Source organism: Gymnodraco acuticeps, unplaced genomic scaffold (genome assembly GCF_902827175.1).
Source record: "Gymnodraco acuticeps unplaced genomic scaffold, fGymAcu1.1, whole genome shotgun sequence".
In the NCBI taxonomy this organism is placed as follows: Eukaryota; Metazoa; Chordata; class Actinopteri; order Perciformes; family Bathydraconidae; genus Gymnodraco; species Gymnodraco acuticeps.
The window spans coordinates 408678-432252 of NW_022989803.1; the positions used below are offsets into that span (position 1 = coordinate 408678).

The 23575-nt window shown below is 42.1% G+C and overlaps 2 protein-coding genes across 2 annotated transcripts; both read left to right on the top strand.

Annotated features, from left to right (window-relative positions):
* The first annotated feature begins 522 nt into the window (after positions 1 to 522).
* On the top strand, positions 523 to 22644 carry kif16bb (kinesin family member 16Bb). The gene is given in 18 exon segments (XM_034226592.1): positions 523 to 539; positions 623 to 765; positions 2444 to 2594; positions 3020 to 3142; positions 3265 to 3456; positions 3565 to 3629; positions 3684 to 3743; positions 9463 to 9582; positions 9719 to 9770; positions 9871 to 9992; positions 13645 to 13733; positions 16904 to 17077; positions 17881 to 17971; positions 18682 to 19200; positions 19705 to 20285; positions 20287 to 20400; positions 20402 to 20447; positions 22588 to 22644. Coding segments are annotated over 18 exon segments (2715 nt in total). The 5' UTR covers position 523.
* LOC117552945 lies at positions 16668 to 19828 on the top strand. Its single transcript, XM_034226664.1, has 3 exons — positions 16668 to 17077; positions 17881 to 17971; positions 18682 to 19828. The coding sequence occupies exons 1-3, from the start codon at positions 16884 to 16886 to the stop codon at positions 19438 to 19440; spliced, it is 1044 nt and encodes a 347-aa protein (XP_034082555.1). The 5' UTR covers positions 16668 to 16883; the 3' UTR covers positions 19441 to 19828.
* Positions 22645 to 23575: the final 931 nt, after the last annotated feature.

Below are 23575 nucleotides of genomic sequence, written 5' to 3' on the forward strand. Positions count from 1 at the left end.
TATGAATATTGTGATATGTGTGTGATGTCATGGCATAAAGCTGTTTCAGAATGTGCCATCGCTCCGTCAGTGTCACGCTTTCATGAAGCCTAATTGCTCCATGCCTTCAATTGTTTTTGAGTCAGCCACTCAGAATAGTCCTTTTGCTTCATGCACACACCCAGTATTGATTGAAGTGCTCTGCCGAAACCTACTTTGCATAATGTTTGTTTATTCATTGCCATTGCAAGGAGAGCAATGCATGCACAACAATTTGTCCTTAAAGCTATTGTGCATCTCTTTATAGAGACAAGAAAAATAGCAATTTGTTTTCTTCTCCTTTTGGTGCTTTGCCATCAATAATAGCACTGTAAACCTTCATTAATCTGTGGCCTTGTGTACAATCTCGTAGATTGTATTTGGTTTTGTGTTTTCTGTCTTGGCACCAGTTATTTGGAGATCTATAATGAATGTGTGCAGGACCTTCTCATCAAGAAAACTATACCGATATATGGAGGCTTGAGAGTGAGAGAGCACCCCAGGGATGGACCCTATGGAGAGTATGTTTTATTTGCCATCTTATGTCTATGTCTTCTTGTAGAAACTTCAGGAAAATCTAATGCAGACTACAACTTATTTGTAGATCTGTCCCAGCACTTGGTTCACAATCACAATGACATGGAGGACCTGATCAATCTCGGCAATGCCAACCGCACCACAGCCAGCACCGGCATGAACGGCACGAGCAGCCGCTCCCACGGCATCTTCACCATCAGGTTCACCCAGGTGAGCTTGTTGTCAGCAGAGTTGGGTGTACTTTGTAACGCGTTACTGTAATATTATTTGTATTGGTAACGGAGTAGTGTAACGCGCTACTTTTATAATTCAGTAATCACACTACAGTTACTAACATTGCCCCGACACGCGTTACTTCGTTACTTACTAAAATCAGTCATAATCAAACCTCAACAAAGACCTGCAAAGAACACATGCTAAGGTGAAGCAAACGCACAGATATTTGTTGTTTGTTTATCACGTAGTCTGTTCTTCTTCTCTGTTTTCCGGTTGTTGCCTGTTTTGAATGACGAATACACACTACCGCCGCTTGCTGGTAAGGAGAGTTATTGCCACTCACGCATGCGCAGTTCGTATGTGCTCGGCTGAAGTCTTTGCGGTGTGCTCCAGTCTGGTTCCTACGGAGCCCCCTAGGCCTAGGGGACATGGAGAAGAAAGTATTGCGAGATATCGCAATACTTTTGCGAGATCTCGCAAAACCCCGTTGCAGTTTGTAGACGGTCCCTAAGCACTCCTCTCCCTCCTCCAGCTGCAGATTGTGACCAATTCTTGATGTTTAGCTCGGATGACGGCGCGTATCGAACTGTTCTGATAAAAACGACTCTGTAGCTCGTTCTCTACCTTGCTATGATTGTAAAGTCATGTTGTTTGTATTTTTACAACGTTATGTTCATGAGTTATTGATCCGCGAAATTCGAATCTGTCAATAACCCAGCTCAGAGGGACGTGCATGTCCCCTTGCTCTGAGTGTTCTCTTGAGGTGTCTTCACTTATGTGAAACCCTTTATATATACAGTCTATGTGTGAAACCCGTGCCTATTGCCAAGCACTGATGTTATATCTTTATATTTAAGGCCAAGCTCAAAGTAAAATCGATGAACCACTCCATTGTTGTGGTTTCTGTGTTGCCGTAGCAGCCGAACTGACCAGGAAGTACTAAATGAAAAGTATTGCGAGATCTCGCAAAGGGGTTTTGCGAGATCTCGCAAAAGTATTGCGAGATCTCACAAAGGTTTTGCGATATTTCGCAAAACATTTTTATTTATTTTTTTCAAATTTTTGTTTGTTATCTTCTCCATGTCCCCTAGGGGGCTCCGTAGGTTCCAGTGCAACGCATGGCCAACACGCAGGAGAACACGCCGACGCAACAGCGTGAGCAGAGATAGACTGCGCAAAATATACAGATAGCAGGAGACAGAGGAAAGCCATGGTCAGATAGGAAAACATTCAGGAGCTATCTGGATCAGTCTTATGCGACAATGGAAACTGAACTAAAGAGAACATTTGAAACTTTAGCAGTCTGCGTGATCTGCCTGCAGGGAGGGACGGGCCGGCCCTGCGAGTAAAGTAACGAGTTACTTTATGTAACGAAGTAGTGTAATATATTACTTTTTAAAAAAAAGTAATATGTAATATATATATTTTTTTTAGTAACGACCCCATCTCTGGTTGTCAGTTTAAAAGTTTTCCTGCAAACTCTTTGGGTGTTTGTAAAAGTTATCCCTTAGGAGCTCTAATTAACCTTGTTTATCTGTTTTATGTATAATTTCCAACATGCTTATTTCATCTTCAAAGTCTAGCACTGTTGCCATTTCGCATACAAGTATTCCCATGTGTAGTTGCCTCTTTTGAACTGGGGATGGCTCAGTAGTGTTATTTCATGCCACAGGCGTGGTTTGATGCGGAGGTGCCCCGTGAGACGCTGAGTAAGATCCACCTGGTGGACCTGGCAGGCAGCAAGAGAGCAGACTTCAGGCTGAAGGAAGGCGCCAACATCAACAAATCCCTGGTCATCCTGGGCAGTGTGATCTCTGCTCTGGGTAAATGGCAGTTACAGCAGGACTGACACACCATGACACACAATCTTCTTCTAGTATTCAGCCAATCCAATCAATAATTGAATGCGAAGGCAGCAATTTCATCCACCATACCGACTAGTGGATAACATCGCTGACCTAGTATAGAATACAATGATTCCTTATCTCTTATCAATCCATTCTTTTCAAAAATAAAATGCAGTTTTATTTGTTTCTTTATTCTGTAATTGGATGTCAGGTTTCATTAAAAATATTTATTTGAAGGTAAAATTTGACTTGACAAATTCATATCTGGAATTACATATGCAATTCAATGTATTGTCTGCATACCCAGCAACCCAAAACATTTATCTATAGACCTTGAGAAAAACATTCACTTGTTACTGGAGTTGTCTGAGTCAGTGTTTTCTCTCTGTGTGACCTTCCAGCTGAACTTAGTATGGGAGGTCGGTCAACAAAAAAGAAGACCTTCATTCCTTACAGAGACTCTGTGCTGACATGGCTACTGAAAGACAGCCTGGGTGGAAACTCTGTGACTACTATGATCGCAAGTATGTGAACTCCACCTGACACCAAGACATTTCAGGCTGTTTCCAGTAAAGTGTGCATCTCACTCATTGCTCATATCTTCTTCCACATATCTTATGTGTGCTCTCCTCCCTCCTCATGGCAGCCATCTCCCCCGCCAATGTGAACTACCTGGAGACCCTAAGCACGTTGCGCTACGCCAGCTGAGCTAAAAACATAGTGAACTCTCCCACGGTGAACTAAGATGAAAACGTGAAGGTGATCAGAGAGCTGTGGGCAGAGGTTTCCAGACTCCGAGGGCTACTAGAAGAAGCTGATCAGGTCCTGCAGTGCATATGTTCAAGCTCACATAAAAGGCCATTGAGCACACTGCAATATGAATGCTGACAGTGTTTTATCCAAAGGTTACATTGTAGGTTTGGCTGTCTTTTCACTACTTCTCCAGGTTCCCGTGTGGAGCCATCTTCCTCTGTGAAGGTAGAGGAGGAGCTGCATCAGAATGAGGTGAGGGTGAGTCATCCTCTGCCAAACTTTGTAAACAATACACCTGCTATTCCCCCCCAGGTCCTAGAACTGAACAAGGAGTGGACCAGCAAATGTGGCGAGACTCGCAGTATTTTGCAGGTAGAGCAACATTTAATATATCATATTAAAACAGTTTTTAAGTATAGAAAAACAAGAGATTGCTCCCACAAAAGATGCACAATTGCCCAAAGGCACATTGTTTTATCATAAAAGAGTCAGACTAACCACGTCTACAAATCCATGTTTTATTTGTAATTATTTATATTACAAGTATAACTACGTCCACCAAAACATCCAGGCACTTCCACAATACCTTTATCCTGAGTTTGATTCACACATTTGTTGACATAAACTCCTCTTACAACCCTTTTTTACTAAAAAAGAGATATGAAAAGTAACCTTTGGTGCAAATACCCTTTGACCTATTCAACAGCAGTTAGTTTGACCCTCAAAAGCCGGATTCTGTTTGTTTCGATTCTTTGAAATGAGCTTGAGAATAAGTAGGATTTCTTTATACATTACTTTTTTCTTACTACTTTAAAGACAACCAAAGACTTCCTGCAAAACCCTGTTGTTTGGCATCTATCATTTTGTTTGTGAACAGAGATGGGTTAACATTTCAGAATAAAATGCCACCTACACTTATACAATTCAATTATATTATTTGGAGCGTTGTTGTTTCTCTCAAAGTGACAGTTTGTTAAGTGACCTTGTTGCTTACGTTTTTGTTGCCTGCTTTGTTTTCTAGGCCCCAATTTAGTTATATCAAAGTCCAAACCGCAATTTATTATTTGAAAATAAAAACATGTAAAACTGATTCCTTTTTAAGATTGGCAGAAGGATATATGCACGTAAAATAGAAACTACTGAGTACATAACGTGTGAAGGTTTGCTCTATAAATATAGATATAATATAAATCTATTAACAGTTACCAATCAACAAAGTGACAATTCTCCCAGCAGGAGTTTTGACAGATGTTGCTGCTTGCAGTAAAGACAACCTACCAGCTGGTGTCACTGCAAGTCTTTGTAAACCACAGCCACTTCATGGAGTGGAAAGGCTAATGAGAGTAGAGTCGACCTGACATTTAAATTACATTTTCCATCTATTTAGGGTTTAAATGGCATCCAAAAGCTGAGTCCTTGTAATGATCGTGAAGTTAGTGTGCGTGACAGTGTTTGGGGAGACTGACAAAGAAAAACAGAACAGACGTGCCTTCTCTTTCAACCCAATATGGTGTCTCTAAGGCTGGGACAGGGTGGCAGCATCTTTTATAAGACCCCGAGCTGCAACAAAAAATTCCTCTGTGTGCCAACTACAGAGTTTACACGGAACAAATTTCCTCCTGTTGAATTTGTGCCCAACCTCTCAAATAACACCAAATGTCATCTGTTTGGGACTCATTGTACTCTGCCAAGTAGCCTGTTGCATTATGCATTGAACTCTGAAGCGTGCCAGTCAGAAAGTATGCAGAGAAATGTTGTCACGATCGTACATGCTTAGCAGATAATTCTCTCTAGCAGATTCCTGGACATTTCTGACTTCTGCACCAGAATGGCAGAGTGAAGCTACACATTTTGGAAGCCATTGTGTAAGACGTTAAAATGCCCTACGCATGATTGTTGGCTATATATATGCGTGTTGGATTTGTAACATTATGATACTGTATGATGTGGTTCACAGGTAACATTGGGTGGCGTGACAGCCCTTTATTAATGGCAGTGTATTTGAACTCATTAGCAGCTGTCAGCGCTCCTAATGAAAAGGTCTTGATTATTGACATATGGCACTTGTGTGTCTGACTATCCGGCATATTAATTCAAGTTACAGCGTTGTAAATCTGTTCACATGGTCAAGCACTGATGGCTTTGTGCTCGGAGGCAACATCGTCCATCTCTGCTGGCTGAGATGAAAAATATGCCTTATTTAGAGCTGTGCCCATTCATGTAGAAGCACCTGTTATGATGCACGATGCAACGTGACACCGGGGCAAAAACGGCCACTGTACTGGTGACCAGCAGGCCCTCTGTTGTGGCCGAAAGTCTAAGTGTTTGATGAATGACTTTATGGATTTGACATTTGTCTTGCTGTGCATTTGCATTCTGCACAGACGTTAGAGGTGGTGTATGTGCTCAGCTCGGTACAGAGAAGCACATCCAGCCCCATTTTGAAGTGGCTGTTTAAAAATTCAGCACACATACCATACAAACAAAACCTTAATCACATTTGGGGAATTTATTTAAAGTAGTTTCTTCCTAACAAATGGCCTTGTGTATGGGGCTATACATATTGCATGCTCTACATCACCTAACACATTAAATTACGAGCTTCTTCTTCTTCAACTCTTCGATTCTCATATTTTTGGGGGGGTTTAATTCAGTAAATGCTGCTGCTGAGAGCTAGATGAACATTTCTGCCTGGGCCGGAAGGAGACAAGTTGACCAAGAGGGGTGTAAACAGAGTTTTGAATTCTGTATTCAAAGCAGATTTAGAATGCAAAGTTATTCATCGTCAGCTTCCCAGATTGGTTACAGGGCATGTGGGAAAGAGAAAGTAATTAATATGAGATGGATTCCACAGCAGCCTCTTACCAGACAGAGACGGCGACCGATTGAGAGAACAAAAAAGGCAGGAAGAGGGTAAAGTGAAATGTTGTTCTACTTCAGGGTTATACACACACACACACAGATTTTGTGAGTAGCTCTACTTCACGAGTGCAGTTTGCTCCCCAGCCACTCTTTCAGTTCCCCTTTATAACACAGTGGTGGGAGGAACCTCAATTTCAGTAAGATAAAATGAAACGGGGTTTCTTTGATCTTAGTGTTTTTTGTACTTCCCAAACACGCTGCAATCAGCACAAAGACGCAACTTAAGCCTTGAATGCTCTCAGCCTGGCTCTGTTTAATGCCAATTTACTTCATACTGTCAGCAGTTATAAGTTTTCAGGTCATTATTGCATTTCATGACCTTTACATATTCTCATCAGCAGCTCACCTTTTGATTGTTCACATGTCAGTAAAAGTCAGCTCCAAACTAGATTGACTTTTTCTTAAATTAAATTCAAGAAATCATCTGGCCATGTCTGTAATGCACATGGCGAGCACATGTGTTATAAATGCCATTCATGAATAAGGACTAAAATCTCCAACTGAGGCCAAAATATAAATTCTACTAATAACAACCCAGTCCATTTTTCACATTCTTCAAACTAATAAATGACACAGATAATAAAAATTCAACTCGGCTACAATTTCAATAATATATTGAATTGAGTTGAATGGGACACATAGATGAGAATGTATTAACTGATTAGGAGCCCAGATCGTTTTATTGAGTTCAATCCCTCTCTAGTTATTAAAACAAACTGCATGCATGGCAACATGCTGATGTCCGGAGTGCATATCAAGCTAATTACAAAGAACATTCACACTACGGCCAGAACAACAACTCTGCTTGAGATTCTGTTTTCACATGCAAAAAAACCACAAAATAACATAAAGGGGCGAGTAAGAAATGGAAACGGCTGTTAATAAGATGCCAATCCCTCTCTGTTGGTTACCATTGTGGAATATAACCAATCATTACAAACAAAAGGCTTCATGCCATTTAAAAAGCTGGCCATGTAATTGCCTTTCCCTTCATGCGCTTTCATTTGAACTTTTATAAAGAGCAATATTCTTGGGTATAAATACAGCTCTTTCATGGAAATTAACCTTTTTAATGTAACAGAAAGATTGAAATGCAGACGTTATTTTTCTTGGCCTGGGTTCAGTTGCTGCTTATCTGTTCTGTTGGCGAGTTGCTCCACTTGATGAGGCTGATGGGCAGTCTGGAAAGAAGGATTAGTTGGAATAGTGTGTTTTTGAAATGCATATTAATAAAGGCAGGAACCTGAACTGTCAAAGTGCTAAGAAAAATCCATTAAAAATGCTGCACAACCACAGATGATGGCTTTAATGTGAGCCTAAATGCTGCCCGAGACTGGCTGCTGGTCTGGGCCACAGTTAATTACAGTATGTTCACCAGCTGCCTCCATCTCAAAGCAGACTTCTTTTTGTCCTCATACTAGCACCCGCACAGACGAGACTAACTGACTGGGTGTGGTGAGGAGCAACTCTCTGTTTTGTGTGTGGATGTTGGGAGATCTCATCTGTTCCTGATCTCTGTGGAGAGTGACGCAGTGCATTAATCTGCCAGGCTGCTCCTCACCTTTTTAATGAAGTCTGTGAAGAATCCCTTTTAATTAAGTACAGGGGCCAGGGTCGATGTCTCTCCTTCTTCATTAGGAAAAAAAAGGATTTCTCACAACTGCCAATGAGTGAGGTGTTGCTGGTGGTGGACACGTCTCTCACTTCACTGCCCAATCTATACGAAGGAGAGCAGGAGGAGGTTGAAAGAGAGGGGAACTAGTTTATGCAGTGTTGCCTCTGAATCCTCCATATGTGAGATTTTCTGCTTTGCCTCTTGGGGAGGTACTTATGATAATCCATGGCAATGTGAGGCATTAGTCCACCAGCTTAACAGAAGAATACTTCTGATAGGGGCCACTCATGCTTGGGTAGACTCTGGGTTATTGAACTGCAGCCATTGGAGGAAAAAGGTTAGCGGCCTTAACACTTTGCCTCGAGAGTTGAGTTTCTTTTTATGGCTTAATTCAGAATGCCTTTTGAACCCTGTAGGTTGTCGAAGGCTGAGTATTTAATCGGCAAATTCACTCCTCAACAAAGTCATGTCTGCTGCCTGTCTGGTCTTTTCTAAAGCTTCATTCGCAAGTAAGAAATACAAATATAATACTAAATGACTTCTTTATACAAAGTTAAATGAATATCGCCCCTTGACAGACATGCATGCTGTAAGGTGGTGTGACTCAGGCTTTTACATTTCCTCCGCAACAATTGTTGGAGGCAGTGAAGCAGATCAGAGGTTTAAGTGTAGCTGTGCTTTTAGAAATGGCTTTCAAGGATTAAATCAATTTCTCTACCTCTTATCGCATTTCTGTAGAGAGGTGCTGTAACACCATTAAATACCTTTTTTATCAGGGGTTTCTGGACAAGCAGTATGAAATGATTTATTTTTTATTTTTATGCAATCAGTCAAGTTTGAGCTCTCATGAAACTGTAATGTTGCTTGTGTGTCACTATTTAATCAATAGATTTGGCGTTTATGTTAAACAAATGCCATGTTTTATTGGAGGAAATGAAGAAATCCCTATGAAATAGTTTTATAATGAGTAATTTTAGTACACTTATTCACTGTCCTCAACACTCATTTGTTGCCATGACATGATTTCCCCTCAGCCTACAAGGCAGAGGAATTCACTTCAGTCTGACCTTCCATGCAATACTCCCATCAGACACATTGTAAATGACACAGAACTACCTAAAGTTTGTTGCTGTTATCTAAAGTTGACATACTATACAAGCTCGAGAGTATTCACATGCAGTGTTGATGGCTATGTCTCCATAAAGGCAATGGCGCATGTTATACAACCCATTGTGTGTATGTGTGTGTGTGTGGGCGGCAGCACTGTGTCTGTTTCGCTCGCTGAACACAATGTACAGTTTGACTCTCGCCACCATAATCTGAATGATTTATGGTGTCTCTCTTGCCGTTAGCCACTCTGCCGCTTCACAGCGACACATGGTTGGAATGCCGCTATTCTGCCTGGCCTTCAGACAAGGAAGAGCAGTCATAAAGAATTCAGTTTTCTGCTGGTTGCCATTAAATGTCTGTCAGCATTTTTATTTTATATTGTGTGCCATTCCTGCTACAGGCTATTGAACGAGTTTGTTCCCCTCCATGGTATATTTACTGCAGGAGGAGACTGTGGCTCTGAAGAAGAAAGGCAGTGGAGTGCTCCTGGGCTGCCAGTTGCCTCATCTGATAGGCATTGATGAAGACATGCTCAGCGGTGGAATTGTCCTGTATTATCTGAAAGTGAATAATTTGAACTTCACATAATACGCAAATTATTCAACATTTGTCTCAAATCATTACCAGTCAAGGTCCATTGCTTCCGTTAATTGCCAAACAGCTTGCATATTGTATCATGACCTTTTAATCTTCGCTGTAGGAGGGCAGAACGCTGATTGGGAGTGAAGAAGCCTCATGCAGTCAGGGTATTGGTGAGTCAAGGATACTGCGATATGTTCCCAACAGCTGTGTTCTGTATGAAACTGATAATTAGCAGTATGTCTATGCTTTCGTTTTTAAATTGTATTGTAGTGCTTCATGGTCCTGGGCTTCTCAGTGAACATTGTGTGTTGGAGAACCGTGCTGGGACCGTGACTCTGATCCCGCGGGATGGTGCGCTGTGTTCAGTCCAAGGCTCTGAGCCACTGAGCCACGCCAGCTGACCCAGGGTAAGTATTTCTACAAAGAATAATATGCTCTTGATATTTTTTTTAATGAACCTGAAGGGAGGGGGGGGGAGGCGTGCCTGTAATAATGAAGATTTCTCATTCAGATTCCCAATTATTTGGCTGGTGGGACGCAGTAACCCGCTCATCCATTTTGAATGCAGTGATATGAGATCACTGCATCACATCTGCAAATGAAATCCACTTTTATGTCCCTGGCACCCCCACGGCAGCACACACTTGGGGCATGAGTGGATTGTGAAAACAGCTCTCCACAGGGCAGATGCCATTTCTCTTACTAAACATTTTGAAGGGCGAGGGACCCCAGACAAAGCTCCAGACAAAGCCTCAGGCCCTCCATTTAATTGGCAGATGGAGTTGATAGGCCCGACAGGTTTGAAGTGGGCCAGAGCATTAACCTTTGAAAGGACAGAGCCGATCCTGAGCTGAAACTCCTTCCTGAGCAGACCCTGCTATCCGGGGCTGGAAGATTTCCCCCCGCTTACTACCTCCTCATCCACACTGCTTTGCTTTCCAGAGATAATAACTGCACACAGAACCAGGCGGCGCAGGGCCTGGCTACGCTAGTCTCTTTTATAACCATTTCAATTTATCCAATATCCCCTTCAGAAACGGCAGCATCTGAAGCTATTTTCTTGAACAAATGATAGTAATTTTCAGTCCAACGGCAGCTGGAATCCATCACAGGCTGCCCTCTCAGGTGCTTTGTCACTCGTCAGAAGTCATTAGTAGTGGCAAGATTAGTATTTGATGTGCGGAGGTGAGGAATGAAGAGGATACCTCAAGAAAATCTGTGGATGTGGCCATATGAGTGCGAGTCTGATTTATAAACCCTAATATCACTTCAATTCTATAGCTTTACAAGACTCCTCAAGTTCCCTGGGACCATTTTCTCTGGTAAATCATCCCCCTGGTCTAGGTCACTGGCAATCAGTCTGGGATTGGGTTCTTCATGGCAATTCATTCACTTTGCCTCAACAGAAGAAAATGTTGGGAGAACTTTCTATGCAATTTGTCAACTTTTCCTCAAGCTCAGTGCAGAGACAGTTCACTGCAGATTGATTTCATGCATTATAGATACTGCCACACCTCCAAAGGTTACCTGGCAGGCCTGCAGCACCATTCCTGAAGGTTTCTTACTTCTGCCAGTCTTTCTCCCAGTGTATTACATAATTCAGTGTTTGGTGCTGCAAATATTAAGTTTCAGCCACTAAATTAGCTGCTTTTTTCATGCTATTCCTCTCCTGTCCCCTCTAGGTGATATCACCAAAGCTAGGCGGTGGAACTTTACTCCGGGTTTAACCAGCCGACCGAAGCTGCCCAGCTCAAAGAGAAACTTCAGGTACAAACAGTCTTATTGTGTTTTCTTCATGCCATCCTGCTGTTTTTGTATAGCTGAGAGCCTCTTTCAGAAAAGATGCTGCCTTTTCTCCTGTTAATTGTGTAAAGCCAAACAGCAACATGCATTTTGTTTCCATAACTACTAGCTGAAATATTTGCTTCCTTCAGCAAACGTGGCTCATGTTGAACTTAATTCACACTTCACTCCACATCAGAAACTCCACAATAACACCGCCAGTGTGTGATCCATGCAGGTTTTTTCTGATCAGAATACAAACTACTGCCCGCTTCTCGGCTGTTGCTGCTTGTTTGTGCCTGTTTAGCATTAAACTCTACTCCTTTTGTTCTGATTAATTGGCTCATAAAAAAGCACCAGACCTGCACACAGCGAGCAATATCTCCCAAATATTGAACTGTTTTCGACCTCAGAGAAGCTCTCTCTGAAAGGAAGCCAGGTGCAGTCACTTTAAAACTCGCTGCTTTTTGCCCAGCCTGCAACAGCTTGGCTCTCATTCACTTCCATGTGTTTTTTAAAGAGCCATTGTGTGTGAAGGCACCCTTTCTTCTGAAGAAACCACAACCAGTGTTCCTCTGCAATAATTTGTTTATGTTTAAGTATTCTTAAGTTAGACTGTAGAAGTGGTTGAATTAATAATACAATGGTTGTGTGCTTGACAGGCTAAAAGCAGAAGGAGTAGGATTTGCTGGTACAGATTGCAATGACACTAGAAGCCACTGCTGTATGGGTCAGGGTGCTTGCTCGAGGTTGCAAACCAACCTCAGATTCACTCTCGTTTGGAAACAAGCTTTGTCCAACTATATTTATGTTTTTCTCAACCCAATGTCTGCCATTTTTTACAATCCGGCATCTGGTTACTACGTTTTTATAGGTGAGAAGCAGACGCCTGGAGTTGTTCTGAACACATGAAAAATAAAACACGGGGGTAGGGTCACTGCAGATTAGAGGTATTTTGTGTATATATTGTTCTAAAGGAACTTTTCTACACATTTTACTTGTGTGCTGCAGGTCAAGTACATGTTTATTGTTAGACAGTATCAAATCACATTAGCATTATATGGTAAATGGATAAATAGAAACAAATCTCTAACTGAAGACCATCTCCACTCTTAAGATCACTTCTGTAGGTATTTTTCGGGTTTGATTAATTATTTGAGGTTAAATACATCAGTATCTGTAAGGTTGTCCATTTCTTAACACCTACATTATGAAGATAAAAGGATATTCCAAACAAAATCTTACCAAATGTACTAAAAACAACCCCAATCAAGTGAAGGAAAATAAAAGTAAAGTTATGTCAGTAACTCTAAATCTACTTAGATTAACCATCCACAGAAACTGAATGTGTCTGTGAGAGGAGCACAAGCCAAGCAGATTACACCAAGAGGCCAGTATGCAGGTTTCCATTCCAAATATGGTAGACAAAGTGCATACAAATACTGTTTCCTAGGTGCTGTACCACTCGGCTTCATGGCAGAGGGAAAAACTAGGAGTGAGCATTTGTATTTGCAGTTGCACAATCTGAAAAATATTGCTGTAACACTCCCACTGCCTGCATGTTAAAAAGTAAGTTCCAGTCTGGTACAATTTACCTACAACTCTAATCTTGTCTTCTTTAAGCATTTCCTCTTGCTTTATAACATTTTATGTTGCAAAATGTATTCAGAAACCATTTTACAGACACAGCTGTACTTCTGTTTTCTGACAGCTCTCTGCATTATTGAAAATTGCACACCATTACATCCAGGACCCGCTGTGGTCTCGAGAAGAGTCTTTGTCATTAATTTTTAACATCGATCTCAAATGAGATGGTCTTAAGAGTTCTACATTTCCTCAGTCTTAAAATATGCCAGCAGACTGAAAATGCCCTGTGTAACTCTGGTTTTAAAACGGTATATTTCAAATGGCAAATGGCAGTCTAACGGTGTTAAATATTAAATGTGAATATTACAGAACCACAAAATGGACCTAGTTATATATTAAAGGTGCTTTTTCATTTTAGGAATATGTAATATCTTCATGCCATTTGCCCTCATTTGGAACCAGATTTTAGATTTTGACATCCCTCTTAAATTTTTCAAAGCTCTTCAATCTATCCTGTTACATTTTGTGAAAAACAGTGTGATGAATACTGAAGACATACAGCATATACTATTAATTGAATCATCGCATAACTGCAAATCATCCACAGGCAGCTGTCACTCTTCTCACACTGCCAGATTTACATTTCACAGTGCTGTCTCATTCTGTTGTCTACAGAGCGGGCTGCCGTCTGCCTTCAGCCTGCCCTTGACTGGCATATCCAACTCTACAGAGACTCTGTCCGAGGCGATGCTGCAGAACCCAGGGTGAGACGCATGCAGACATGTGTAATAGCTCTCAACTCTCAGTGACCCAAGCATAACTGAACCCTGTCCACCTCAATCTCCACACTGTGCCTGCTTATTGAGCAATGTTCATCGGGCGCATGGACCAAATCAAAGCCATAAATCATGGCAGCATTTCTGTGAGGAGAGGTGGGAACATGCAAAAAAGCCATTTTAATGCTTAATGCTGAGCCAGTGGAAAACACAGCAGGCAAACTCCACTTCTGCAGCCCAAGGGCGTGTCCAAAAAAAGCCTTGAGTTTTGCAGGTAGGGAACTACCTTGTGTCCCATTTCCAAAATTACTGCATTGCACTTAAAGTTCAGATTCCCTAAACTCCTAAAATGCAGAGTGAAGAAGAAGAAGCAGCAGTACTGATGGGAAGTTACATAATTCGTTTTGCTACACTCCCACCAGATCCATTTTACATAGCTCTTTCTCAATCTGCATTCTTTTGAAATACCATCAGCTATGGCCATAGCAGCAATTCAAAGTCCACATTTAAGTGTCTCAGCATCTAGTGATAACTGCAGATGATATAAGCCCCTGATATAATTGTTGTTCTGAATCTATGTCACTAAATTCATGTCTTTAAATCAGTCATTTAGATCTTGCACATGTGGTTAATATATCAAAAACAAAATGCCCTTGAACATTTGAGCTGTTTTTTTCGATGTATCAATCAATCAACCAACCAATCAATCAATCAATCAATCAATCAATCAATCAATGTTTATTTAGATAGCCCAATATCACAAATGTTACATTTGTCTCAGTGGACTTCACTATCAAACTTTCTAGGTGTGCAAAATGCCTTTGGTCATACTGCGGTAATATTTCATACGGAAAGTATTTTGTTAGTTTAGTGTTGACACTATTATGTCTGGAGTGATTAAATCATGCTTTCCTAAACCTTAGTCTTAGTGTACAATTGTAATATTTGGTTTCCCCAATTGGCTGAAGGTAAAGTGTCGAGGTTTGTGTTTTGTATTGGGCAAAAAAATATGTTAGTTGCCTTTGTGTAACCTACAGTATATCTGGATATTGCCATTCATTAATAATATCAAGCAAATATATATATGAAAAGAAAAATATGCTATAGTTACATAAAAATCGTATTTACAGTAGCTTTAACAAACAGTGACATATTTTCTTTTTTCAGTTATGGTTCCTCACTATTATTTTTTATTACAGCCTACCAAACTCTGAAAGGCACTGTGTTAATGTGACTGATCTTTATACCCTGCCACTGCCTTGGAACTGTGTGACAGGTCATTGATCTGTCAGTGACTCAGTGTTCATTGAATTAGTGCCCAAAATCCAATTCACTCTCTAGTGATTCACCATCTACTGAAGAAAGTGAACAATTTGAGACACCCCGAGTCTCATGATCTGATAACCCTCCCTGATGTTTTACAGCGTGTAGAGCTGGCTGACATGTAATTTCCCTCTCATTGCAGTATCCCCGGAAAGCGGCGCTTCCGCTCAGGTGATTCATACTGCCTTCAGTCCGACACCTGGAACCGTTTCCCCCGATCTGCTGGTCTGACACTACCTGTATGTGAGGCGTAAATACCTGAGTGTTTGGAGGATAACTTCAAGGCCCCAATTAGTCAAACACATAGTCTGTGTTCATCACGGTGTCCAAAACACTTGGTTTATGTGTGAAATCGGTATCGCAGAGTGAGCGAAAAGATGGAGAAGAATTGAAGTCAGGAGTCTGTGGTTGACGGAAACTGAGACAGCTTGATGGAAGATTAGCAGCAGGACTGATACGTTTATTTTTTATTTTTTGCAGTGTACATACACAGAGGCAAATACGGAAGTATAGCACATTTTGCAAAATACACTGCTTATTAATTTCCCTCTAAACACCCACCTCCTCTCATCCATGCTGTACGATCATCTGTTTGGCAGAGAGGGAAGTTTTTTAAAAAATGTGTATTCTTCTCATTGCTTGGAGATGTAGTCCATCCTTGTTCTGCTTATTGTCCGTGTAGCATAAATTCCCTTGCAGCAAGGACAGAATTGATCTCTAAGTTTGTCCGATCAACTTGGAAATGAGCCTCAGTGGGAAAAAAAGAGCAAATACTTTAAATTCAAATGGTTGCTTTGGATATCTGCTCAGCTCTGGAAGTGACAGGAGATATCATTGAACAGACCTGCTGATGCTGGAGGGGCTGCTCCTTTGCAACAAAGCAAGCCTCCTATTATTGTCTACATCAGTTGGATCACAGACTTGCTCACTAAAGATTTGGGACAGGAAAAAGGCTAGCTGCATTAACAATACATTGAAAAACTTCACATTTGTATATTTATCCAGATGTTTGATTCACTGAGCTTTATTGATGAGATGTCAAGGAGCATTTATGTCAGCTGACTGCAGATTTTCTCATGTAGCCTTGTCTCTAAGCATGAGGTTTATAGGAAACCAATTAAATTGCGCTTTTATTTTGGAAACATGAGATGGAAACTCAAGAGTCAAGAAAGATTGGTTTGTCTGTTATTGCGAGGTCATATGCTTTTGCAACGTGCATTAATTCATGACCCCGCAAAAGACACACTCATGTGCACTAGTAAAAGTCGGTCCACTGTGTTCTTTCCTTTTCAAATGGACTGTTTAACCAGAGCCAAGTTCAAATACTGCTCTTTCAAACACGGCAGAGTCTGGACTTTGAGAGCTCCCAGTGATGGAGCAGGCTAGCTGGCATTTGACCCATGCAGCTTTTAATGGCCACCTTAGCTCTGAAAGTCCCTCATCTGACAACCCTCTCAGTATTTGCCGACTCCGGCCAGAAGGCCAAGTGGCGACTTTACTCTCTGCCGCCTTCTGACCACTGACAGGCTGTTATTAGACGCTGGAATCTTCTGAAATTGTGTTTTCACACTGGTTAACATCCATCACTCTAGGAGCTCCTGTGCCACACCTCCAGCTTCTAGCTTTAGTGCAGACAGAGCAAGCATACCTACAACAATGTAGCTCTGAAGGCTGTGATTATCTTTTTCATATTTGTGTTACCCATGTGTCTCTTTCAAATATCTGGGTTGGAGTTTCATAAAATGACCCCAAAAATGTATGCAATGTGATGCAGATGAAGGGATCGACTTCTCCGTGAAATCTGTGTGGGTGTGAATGCATGATGTGATAACTAGGAGGATGGAAGAGAAGCTAAACCAGCAGGAGGTGGAATGGCAGCAGGTCCAAGAAAAACTGAACAGACGCAACCGGGACATCAAAAGACTTTCAAAGGAAAACAGTAGGGCTCCCCATCAATTGATAGCAGAAAGGAAGGCAACAGGGGCAGAGATGGAAGAGACTGGCAACGGGTGAGTTAGATGGAGGCGAACTGTGCTCTCTGTGGTGATGTTAATGAATCCTTGTTTGTGTACCAGCAGTCATTCCACAGCAAGATCACTGTAAACCTCTGCATGAGAGCAAAGTGGAATCAAGAAAATGTGGCTCGCTTCTGAGACTAGAACTCTCAGATCAGTGTTCCTTCAATTTGTTCATGCGAGCAGACAAACATCTGCCGAGTGCAGGACATCCTCTGTACTGATCCTCAGGATCTGCAAAAAATCCTTTAATCACCACGAGGACCTGGCCTGTGATCCCTCTTGTTGATGTTGTCAATGCTTTGGTGCTCCCACTTTCCTCCCTCACCGAGCTGCCGCAACACAGCGCTGAGCCAAAGCCTCAGTTTACTGTCACAAATCATTCTGAGCTGTATATTTGGTTTCTGCTCCCCCCTCTAGAGTGCTGAGAATTGTATGTAAATCCTCAAATCAACATGCACACATTCTATTTAATTTCACAGCTAGTAGAGAGGCTCTAATCTCATCCAGCCATTTGGGCTGTTTGCTTTTCAAATCTAATGGATGGTTTTTGTGAAGGCGGGGTTTGGGGTTTGTGCAGTCTTGACTTTTGGCTGCAAACTGAAGTCTCCAGTGTCCCACCACAGCAAATAATTAAATTAGCTTTTAAAAACAAAGAGGCTGGCTTCGTGGATAGGCATATAAAACACAGATGTATTGTGCACACACCTCCCCATATCAAGACGCAACTTTTGTTCTCTAAAAGAATATGAAAAGATATTATTTAATTCTTGTCGCTTCACTGTGTCCTTTTTCAGCCAGATGGAAATGCAGTCTGCAGAGACAGCCGCGTCCATAGTGCCACACAGCTGTCTAACCTCAGCCACAATAGAGAAGCTCATCAATGCAGTATGTATTCACATTTTAATTTTCCAAACAAAACCCTCTCTTGATTAGATCTAAATGAAATAAGGATTTAATCAATGAGCCATGGGTATTTTCTGCATGAATTATATGACTTGTAATTATTTTTTAAAGATATTGAATGAGCTAAAGTAGAGTGTGCAAAAGTAAGAAATGTCTTCTGCAGTCTTGAACAAGTCACTGTGCAACTGAAGTACAATTCCCTTTCGTCTTTTGCAAAACAGAAAATGTCAATACCTTCCTACCCCCCTTTCCAGCCAGGCTCAATAGAGATTTTTACGAGGCATGAAATACTTTTTCCCTTGGCTTGTTGTGTTTGTTTATTATGCACATATTTTCCTTGAAACCCCTACAGGAAAGCGTAATAGGGTTTAAATGACAGTCACTCTACCAACGCACATGGCAATGAGAACACTTTTGAAGTACTCCTGTTTATACATGTACCTTGATGTTTTTCACAAAATGTTCCTTTGCATGTATTTATGTATTCAAATATAATTGAATACATTAATAAAGAGGCCTTTTTAAATGGGGCTGAATGAAATGGTTATTTTAATTCCTTCTCTGCAATGGCAGTGCTTATTTTTGTAGTGCATTGCATAAATTAACTAGGACTTTTTTTGAAATGCTCTGTACAGAAGTTTTATTTCCTCATTGTTTCTCCTTTTCTCATCCATTTACACAATTCAAACTAGGTCATACCTGGTAAAGATCCTGTCCCTATCACCAGTATTCAGATGGATAGAGACACACTACAGGATGGGATAAGCACCAGGGATGGCCGGGAGCAGGAGGGGGACTTGTGTCATAAATCAGGGCCGGGGCTCATGTCTGAGTGGCCACGGAGGAAAGCGAGAGAGGAGGTTTGGTCAGGGGATGCCAGCCTCCAGCAGACAAGTGTCCTGGGCCCGGGTGATGGATGTGGCACGAAGCCAGAGGGGAATGCTAACAAGATCAAAGGCGCCATGGCTGACTGCTACAAGGAGAGACCTGACTCTGGTGGGAGCTCATTAAGCAGCATGTCCCACCTGCAGAGCAGCAGAGGAACTCGCTCCACGTCTGTCCTCCCACAGAACAGCACTCATCCTCAGCTCGACATAAAGCCCCTCTGCAGTCAGGCAGCCCGCTGTCCGCCTGAGAAAACTATCTTCGAGGGCCTTTTTGGCTGTGCAGAGATCGATGAATCTGGAGGTTTGCAGGGGTTTACAACAGAGGTAGAGACTGCAGCAGCCTCAATTCAACACTCTGGGCTGGGCTCTCTGGTCAGCAGAGTTACTTGGTTGGTCCAGGGACCAGGGTGCGGGGCGTCTCCTGTGGAGCTCTCCCTCAGTATTGCAGCATGTCAGGAAAGAGGGTGTACAGCATGTTGGGGCCCGCTGGTCCAGTCATGTTGTCTCTCTGGTCAGGGAGGGTCAATATATGTCCGTAGTGAAGGACAGCAAGGTCTTCTCTAAGGTAAAGGATAGTCACATTTTCTCCATGGTTAAAGATCTTTCTATCACACAGCACATCCACACGGAGTTCACTCGATACCTTCATCAGAAAATGGTAGAAGAAATGCCAAATGACATTCAGCTAATTCCACAAGATACGTCGACAAGGAATAACAGTATCAAGGATCTACAGTTACCACAAGAGCAAGACAAAGCTGATATTCATGTAAAACAAGGACACACACTCACTACAGAGCTGCTACCAGTGAAACACATCAGTAACCCTGTGGTTATTCACCTGAAGACAAAGATCAGGCATTGGAGAACTCAATAAATGTCCACAACACAAACGACGTACAAATCTTTAGTCAGACGCTCATCTCCACCTCACTGCACAACTCCCAGAAGATTGTAGCTCTCTATTGGCTGAATGTTGCCAAGTGCAGCCAACCCGAGTCTCGCCCCGCCCTCCTGGTCCTGGCAGAGACCGGCCTCTTCACCCTGACTGCTGACTCCGGGCACCTGGTTATGTTCCATCAGCTCCCCTTGGTGCAGCTGAAAGAGGTGCAGATAGGCTTAGCAGGCCACAGTCTGCGTTTGATGGGCTCCTCAGAGGAGAGCACCCTGGGAGTCTACACCCACAGCCAGAACCTTACCAAATACCTGTGCTCGGCCATACTTGGTGTTATCTGCCCCTGGGACAGAAGGGTGTCTCAGCACCCGCTGCTTCATGGAGACCTGATGATGCTGTCTTTAGACTGGCAGGCTTCTGTACCTGACCTGCTGCTGGATGCTGGTTTAAAGGTCTGCTGCCAGTTTCAGAAAAGTCTTGCTGATCCGGTGTACTTTCTCCATTGTAACATGAAGAAGGAACAGTATCTCTAGCAAAGTGCAGATACTGCTGTACACAGGTGTAGGGTTGTGGATCAGTCCCAATAACTACACTGAGCCCCTGGCCCAGCTTTTAGTCACTGACACCCAGCGGCATGGTGCAGGAGGATGCTGTCTTTCACCCGACTCCACGCTCTGTCAGGACTAGGGTTGGGAACCGAAACTCGGTTCCAGATGAGAACCGATAAGAAAATGCCGGGTACCGGGTACCCATACAAATACACAATTTCGGTTCTGCTTAACGGTTCCTAAACGCGGTAGACCCTGTATTCCAGCGGGTCCGTCTGCACCGCGGTGCTGCGGTGACCCGGTGGAATACAGGGCGGACCTGGAGAATCACAGAACGGCCGGTCGTCAGCGGGCCGTTGACGGCCGGCTCGGTACGCTGACGGCCGTTGACGGCCGGCTCGGTACGCTGACGGCCGGCACCGCCCTTCATTTTTTTAAACGGCATCATATAAATTGCGCTGACAGGCGACAGAGGTCCACAGTTGCCCCGCAGCGATGCCCCCCCCGCCCTCCCGTAGACATTTCACGAGCTCAGTCACTTCATAACACCAAAGATAGGTCGCGGTAAACACTCTGAAGTGAGGCTCCACTACACTAAAAAAGAAAAAGAAAAGGCAAAGTGTAATGCCTGTTAATAGCTTGCCACAGGCATAGCTCAGTTAAAATAAAGCACAGCTATTGTGCAATACATTTGTATTGCATGTATATTTTTTAGTAACAATTTCAGTTTAAAGCTTTTAAGAATAAATATATTTTTGTTATCTAAACGTTTGACCTCTTTATTTTACAATTTTGGAATCGAAACGGGGAATCGATAAGAACCGGAATCGATAAGCAGAACCGGAATCGAAATCGGAATCGATAAATTTCATACGATACCCATCCCTAGTCAGGACAGAGCCCTGCCGTCCCCAATTCAATGACTTAACTCTTCGTCAGTGCTCAGATGTGCGCTGCGTGCTGGTGCATGATGAAGACGAGCGCGGTGCTGTCAGTCTGGATGTAACCTTGGCAAATGCGAGGGGCAGGGGTCACCCTGAAAGCGTGACTAAGGCAGCTAGCCCGTCTGCACACGCTTCAAATTTATCTCCGCAAGCCGAAGTGTGGAAATTAACTTTCAGTTGCTCCTCTGAGGCCGCTTTCCTGATTAAGCACTTGTCAAATGTCTGATCAAGGACTGAACAGCCAGTAATGAACAGCCCGGCTCGAAAACTCTCAATCACAAGGAGCAAAAGTGCATCCCATCCAGACAATGCAGAGGACAGCTTCACTGTTAAATGACAGTTAAACTCTGAACTATTTTGAAGTTTCCATTTTGATTTGTTTTTCTTAAAGTTTGTCGTTTTAATAATCCATGGCTTTAGCACTTTTATCTTTAAACCCCTTACATTTCTTTGTACTAGTATTGTTTTTGTTCTTTAACCATTAGCCCCCTATTATTATTATTGTTGTCAAAGGTTGTCAGTTTAATGTGGGATGTTATAAATAATTATCTTGACATTCAGGATTAAAAACCTGTTTGTACTGGTTTTGTTTGTTTCATGGGTATTGTAACATTTAAAAAAGGGATTTTAGGTAGAAAATCCTACCAAATAATCTCCTTGCAATGGTTACTTAAATTGTATGTGTATGTCAAGATGTTCCCAATTTCAAATATTTTATAGACAAATCTAAATAAAGTATTTTGTTTGAATAAAAGTATGCTAAATCCAATACTGCTCTTTAGTTGTGTTTACCATAAGCTCTGACGGTTGATCTTTTAGCTCAAAAACAAAGAATTCAGGGTCTGATGCATTTCACGGCTTTGTCTAATACGTTGTTTTGCTATCATATCCATCAGGCTTTCTTTCTATTCCTGCTCTCTTCTCTGTTGTGAGCTTTGGCGTTGGCTCCTAATTTGACTTGCAGCCTCCTCCTCAGTATCTAAGATTGTGCATACATTTGTATTCCTATCTTATCATCAACTTCCACACTTAGTCAATCTTAGGTCAAGGTAAGCCCCCTCTCACACAGTATCTACCTGCACAATTTCTCAATGGATTCATCCCTGCCAGTCAACATCGTCTCATTCCAGGACTGAGCTTGTTCATTGTATGAGAGATGTTTTAAATAGCTTGACGAGCTTGCTACATCTCTTAGAACCCAAGTCTGATTCACATTGGGAGAATCAGAGCCAAAGACTGTTTGTTCCACGTCTTGACTGAGACCCCATACAGTTTGGAAAATGACCTGACAATACAGTGCAATCAGTCTGCTTCTCTGCTCCAGTGTGAGAAATGGAGAATTGGTCTGAATGAAAAGCAGCACACCAGCATGGACATTTGAGCTAGGATGACAGTAATATGGTGCTAGTTTTTAATATTAACTGCATCTTGTCTTTCGGCAGATGAGGCAATGAATTGTTTCAGTATTTGGAGTTCAGCAGCTCATTCTGTGTCATAAAACATTATTATTAATAACACAACATTTATCAGTGGTTGCTCTTGCCATGCCATCTTGAATGTGGGCTGGTGACTTTGTTAATTCTCAAGGTAGCTGGCTTTATATCTCATTAGACTTTCCGCCTCCCTTGTATCACGTGGCACTTTCAGTGTGCTATTTGTGAGACAATTATTCTGGAATGTAAACCGAGGGGTTTTGAATAATCTCCCAATGCTACCAGGGAATTAACAACTGTCATCGTTCAATGTTTAGGAATTTATTTTTCTGTCCAAATGAAAAACCACTGCAAATCGGCTATCCCATTAATTCACTGACCGCCCTGCATCTGAAATACACAGGAGCTCGGGATGAGCACAGCCTGGTTAAGGGGAAGTGCTCACTCTCAGACAGCAGATACACAGACCCACTGGCAGGCTCTGAATCTCGAATCATTACTCTGTGTGATTTCCCACTGGGTCGTTGACAGCACATAACAAGATAATTTGTTTACCTTCTCCTTTGGAAGAATATGAACGTGACCCAGTCAGTTCTCTTATTGCTTAGCTGTTGATGGGCTAAATATTTTTTTAGTCAATCCTTATTATTCTGCCTGCATATAGCAACCACATAAATTCAATGATTCACTAATGTTTTCTTTTTAAAGGAAAATCCACGACCCACTGCTTAGGTGTAAATTGCTCGTTTCAAATCAGTTTTGCATTGGCAATCTTAAAATCACTGTTTCTTCTTTACTTTACTTTTCTTACTTTAATGGTTACACATTCAGCTTTTCTCTGGAATAAGAAACATCTTGTTATTCCAATAACTAATCTTC

Bases quoted from the DNA above. Each gene is read 5' to 3' on its own strand.
- LOC117552945 (XM_034226664.1), top strand. From the start codon at position 16,884: ATGCATGATGTGATAACTAGGAGGATGGAAGAGAAGCTAAACCAGCAG. The intron at 17,078-17,880 runs GTGAGTTAGATG...GTCCTTTTTCAG, and splicing joins ATGGAAGAGACTGGCAACGG to CCAGATGGAAATGCAGTCTG. The intron at 17,972-18,681 runs GTATGTATTCAC...AATTCAAACTAG, and splicing joins TAGAGAAGCTCATCAATGCA to GTCATACCTGGTAAAGATCC.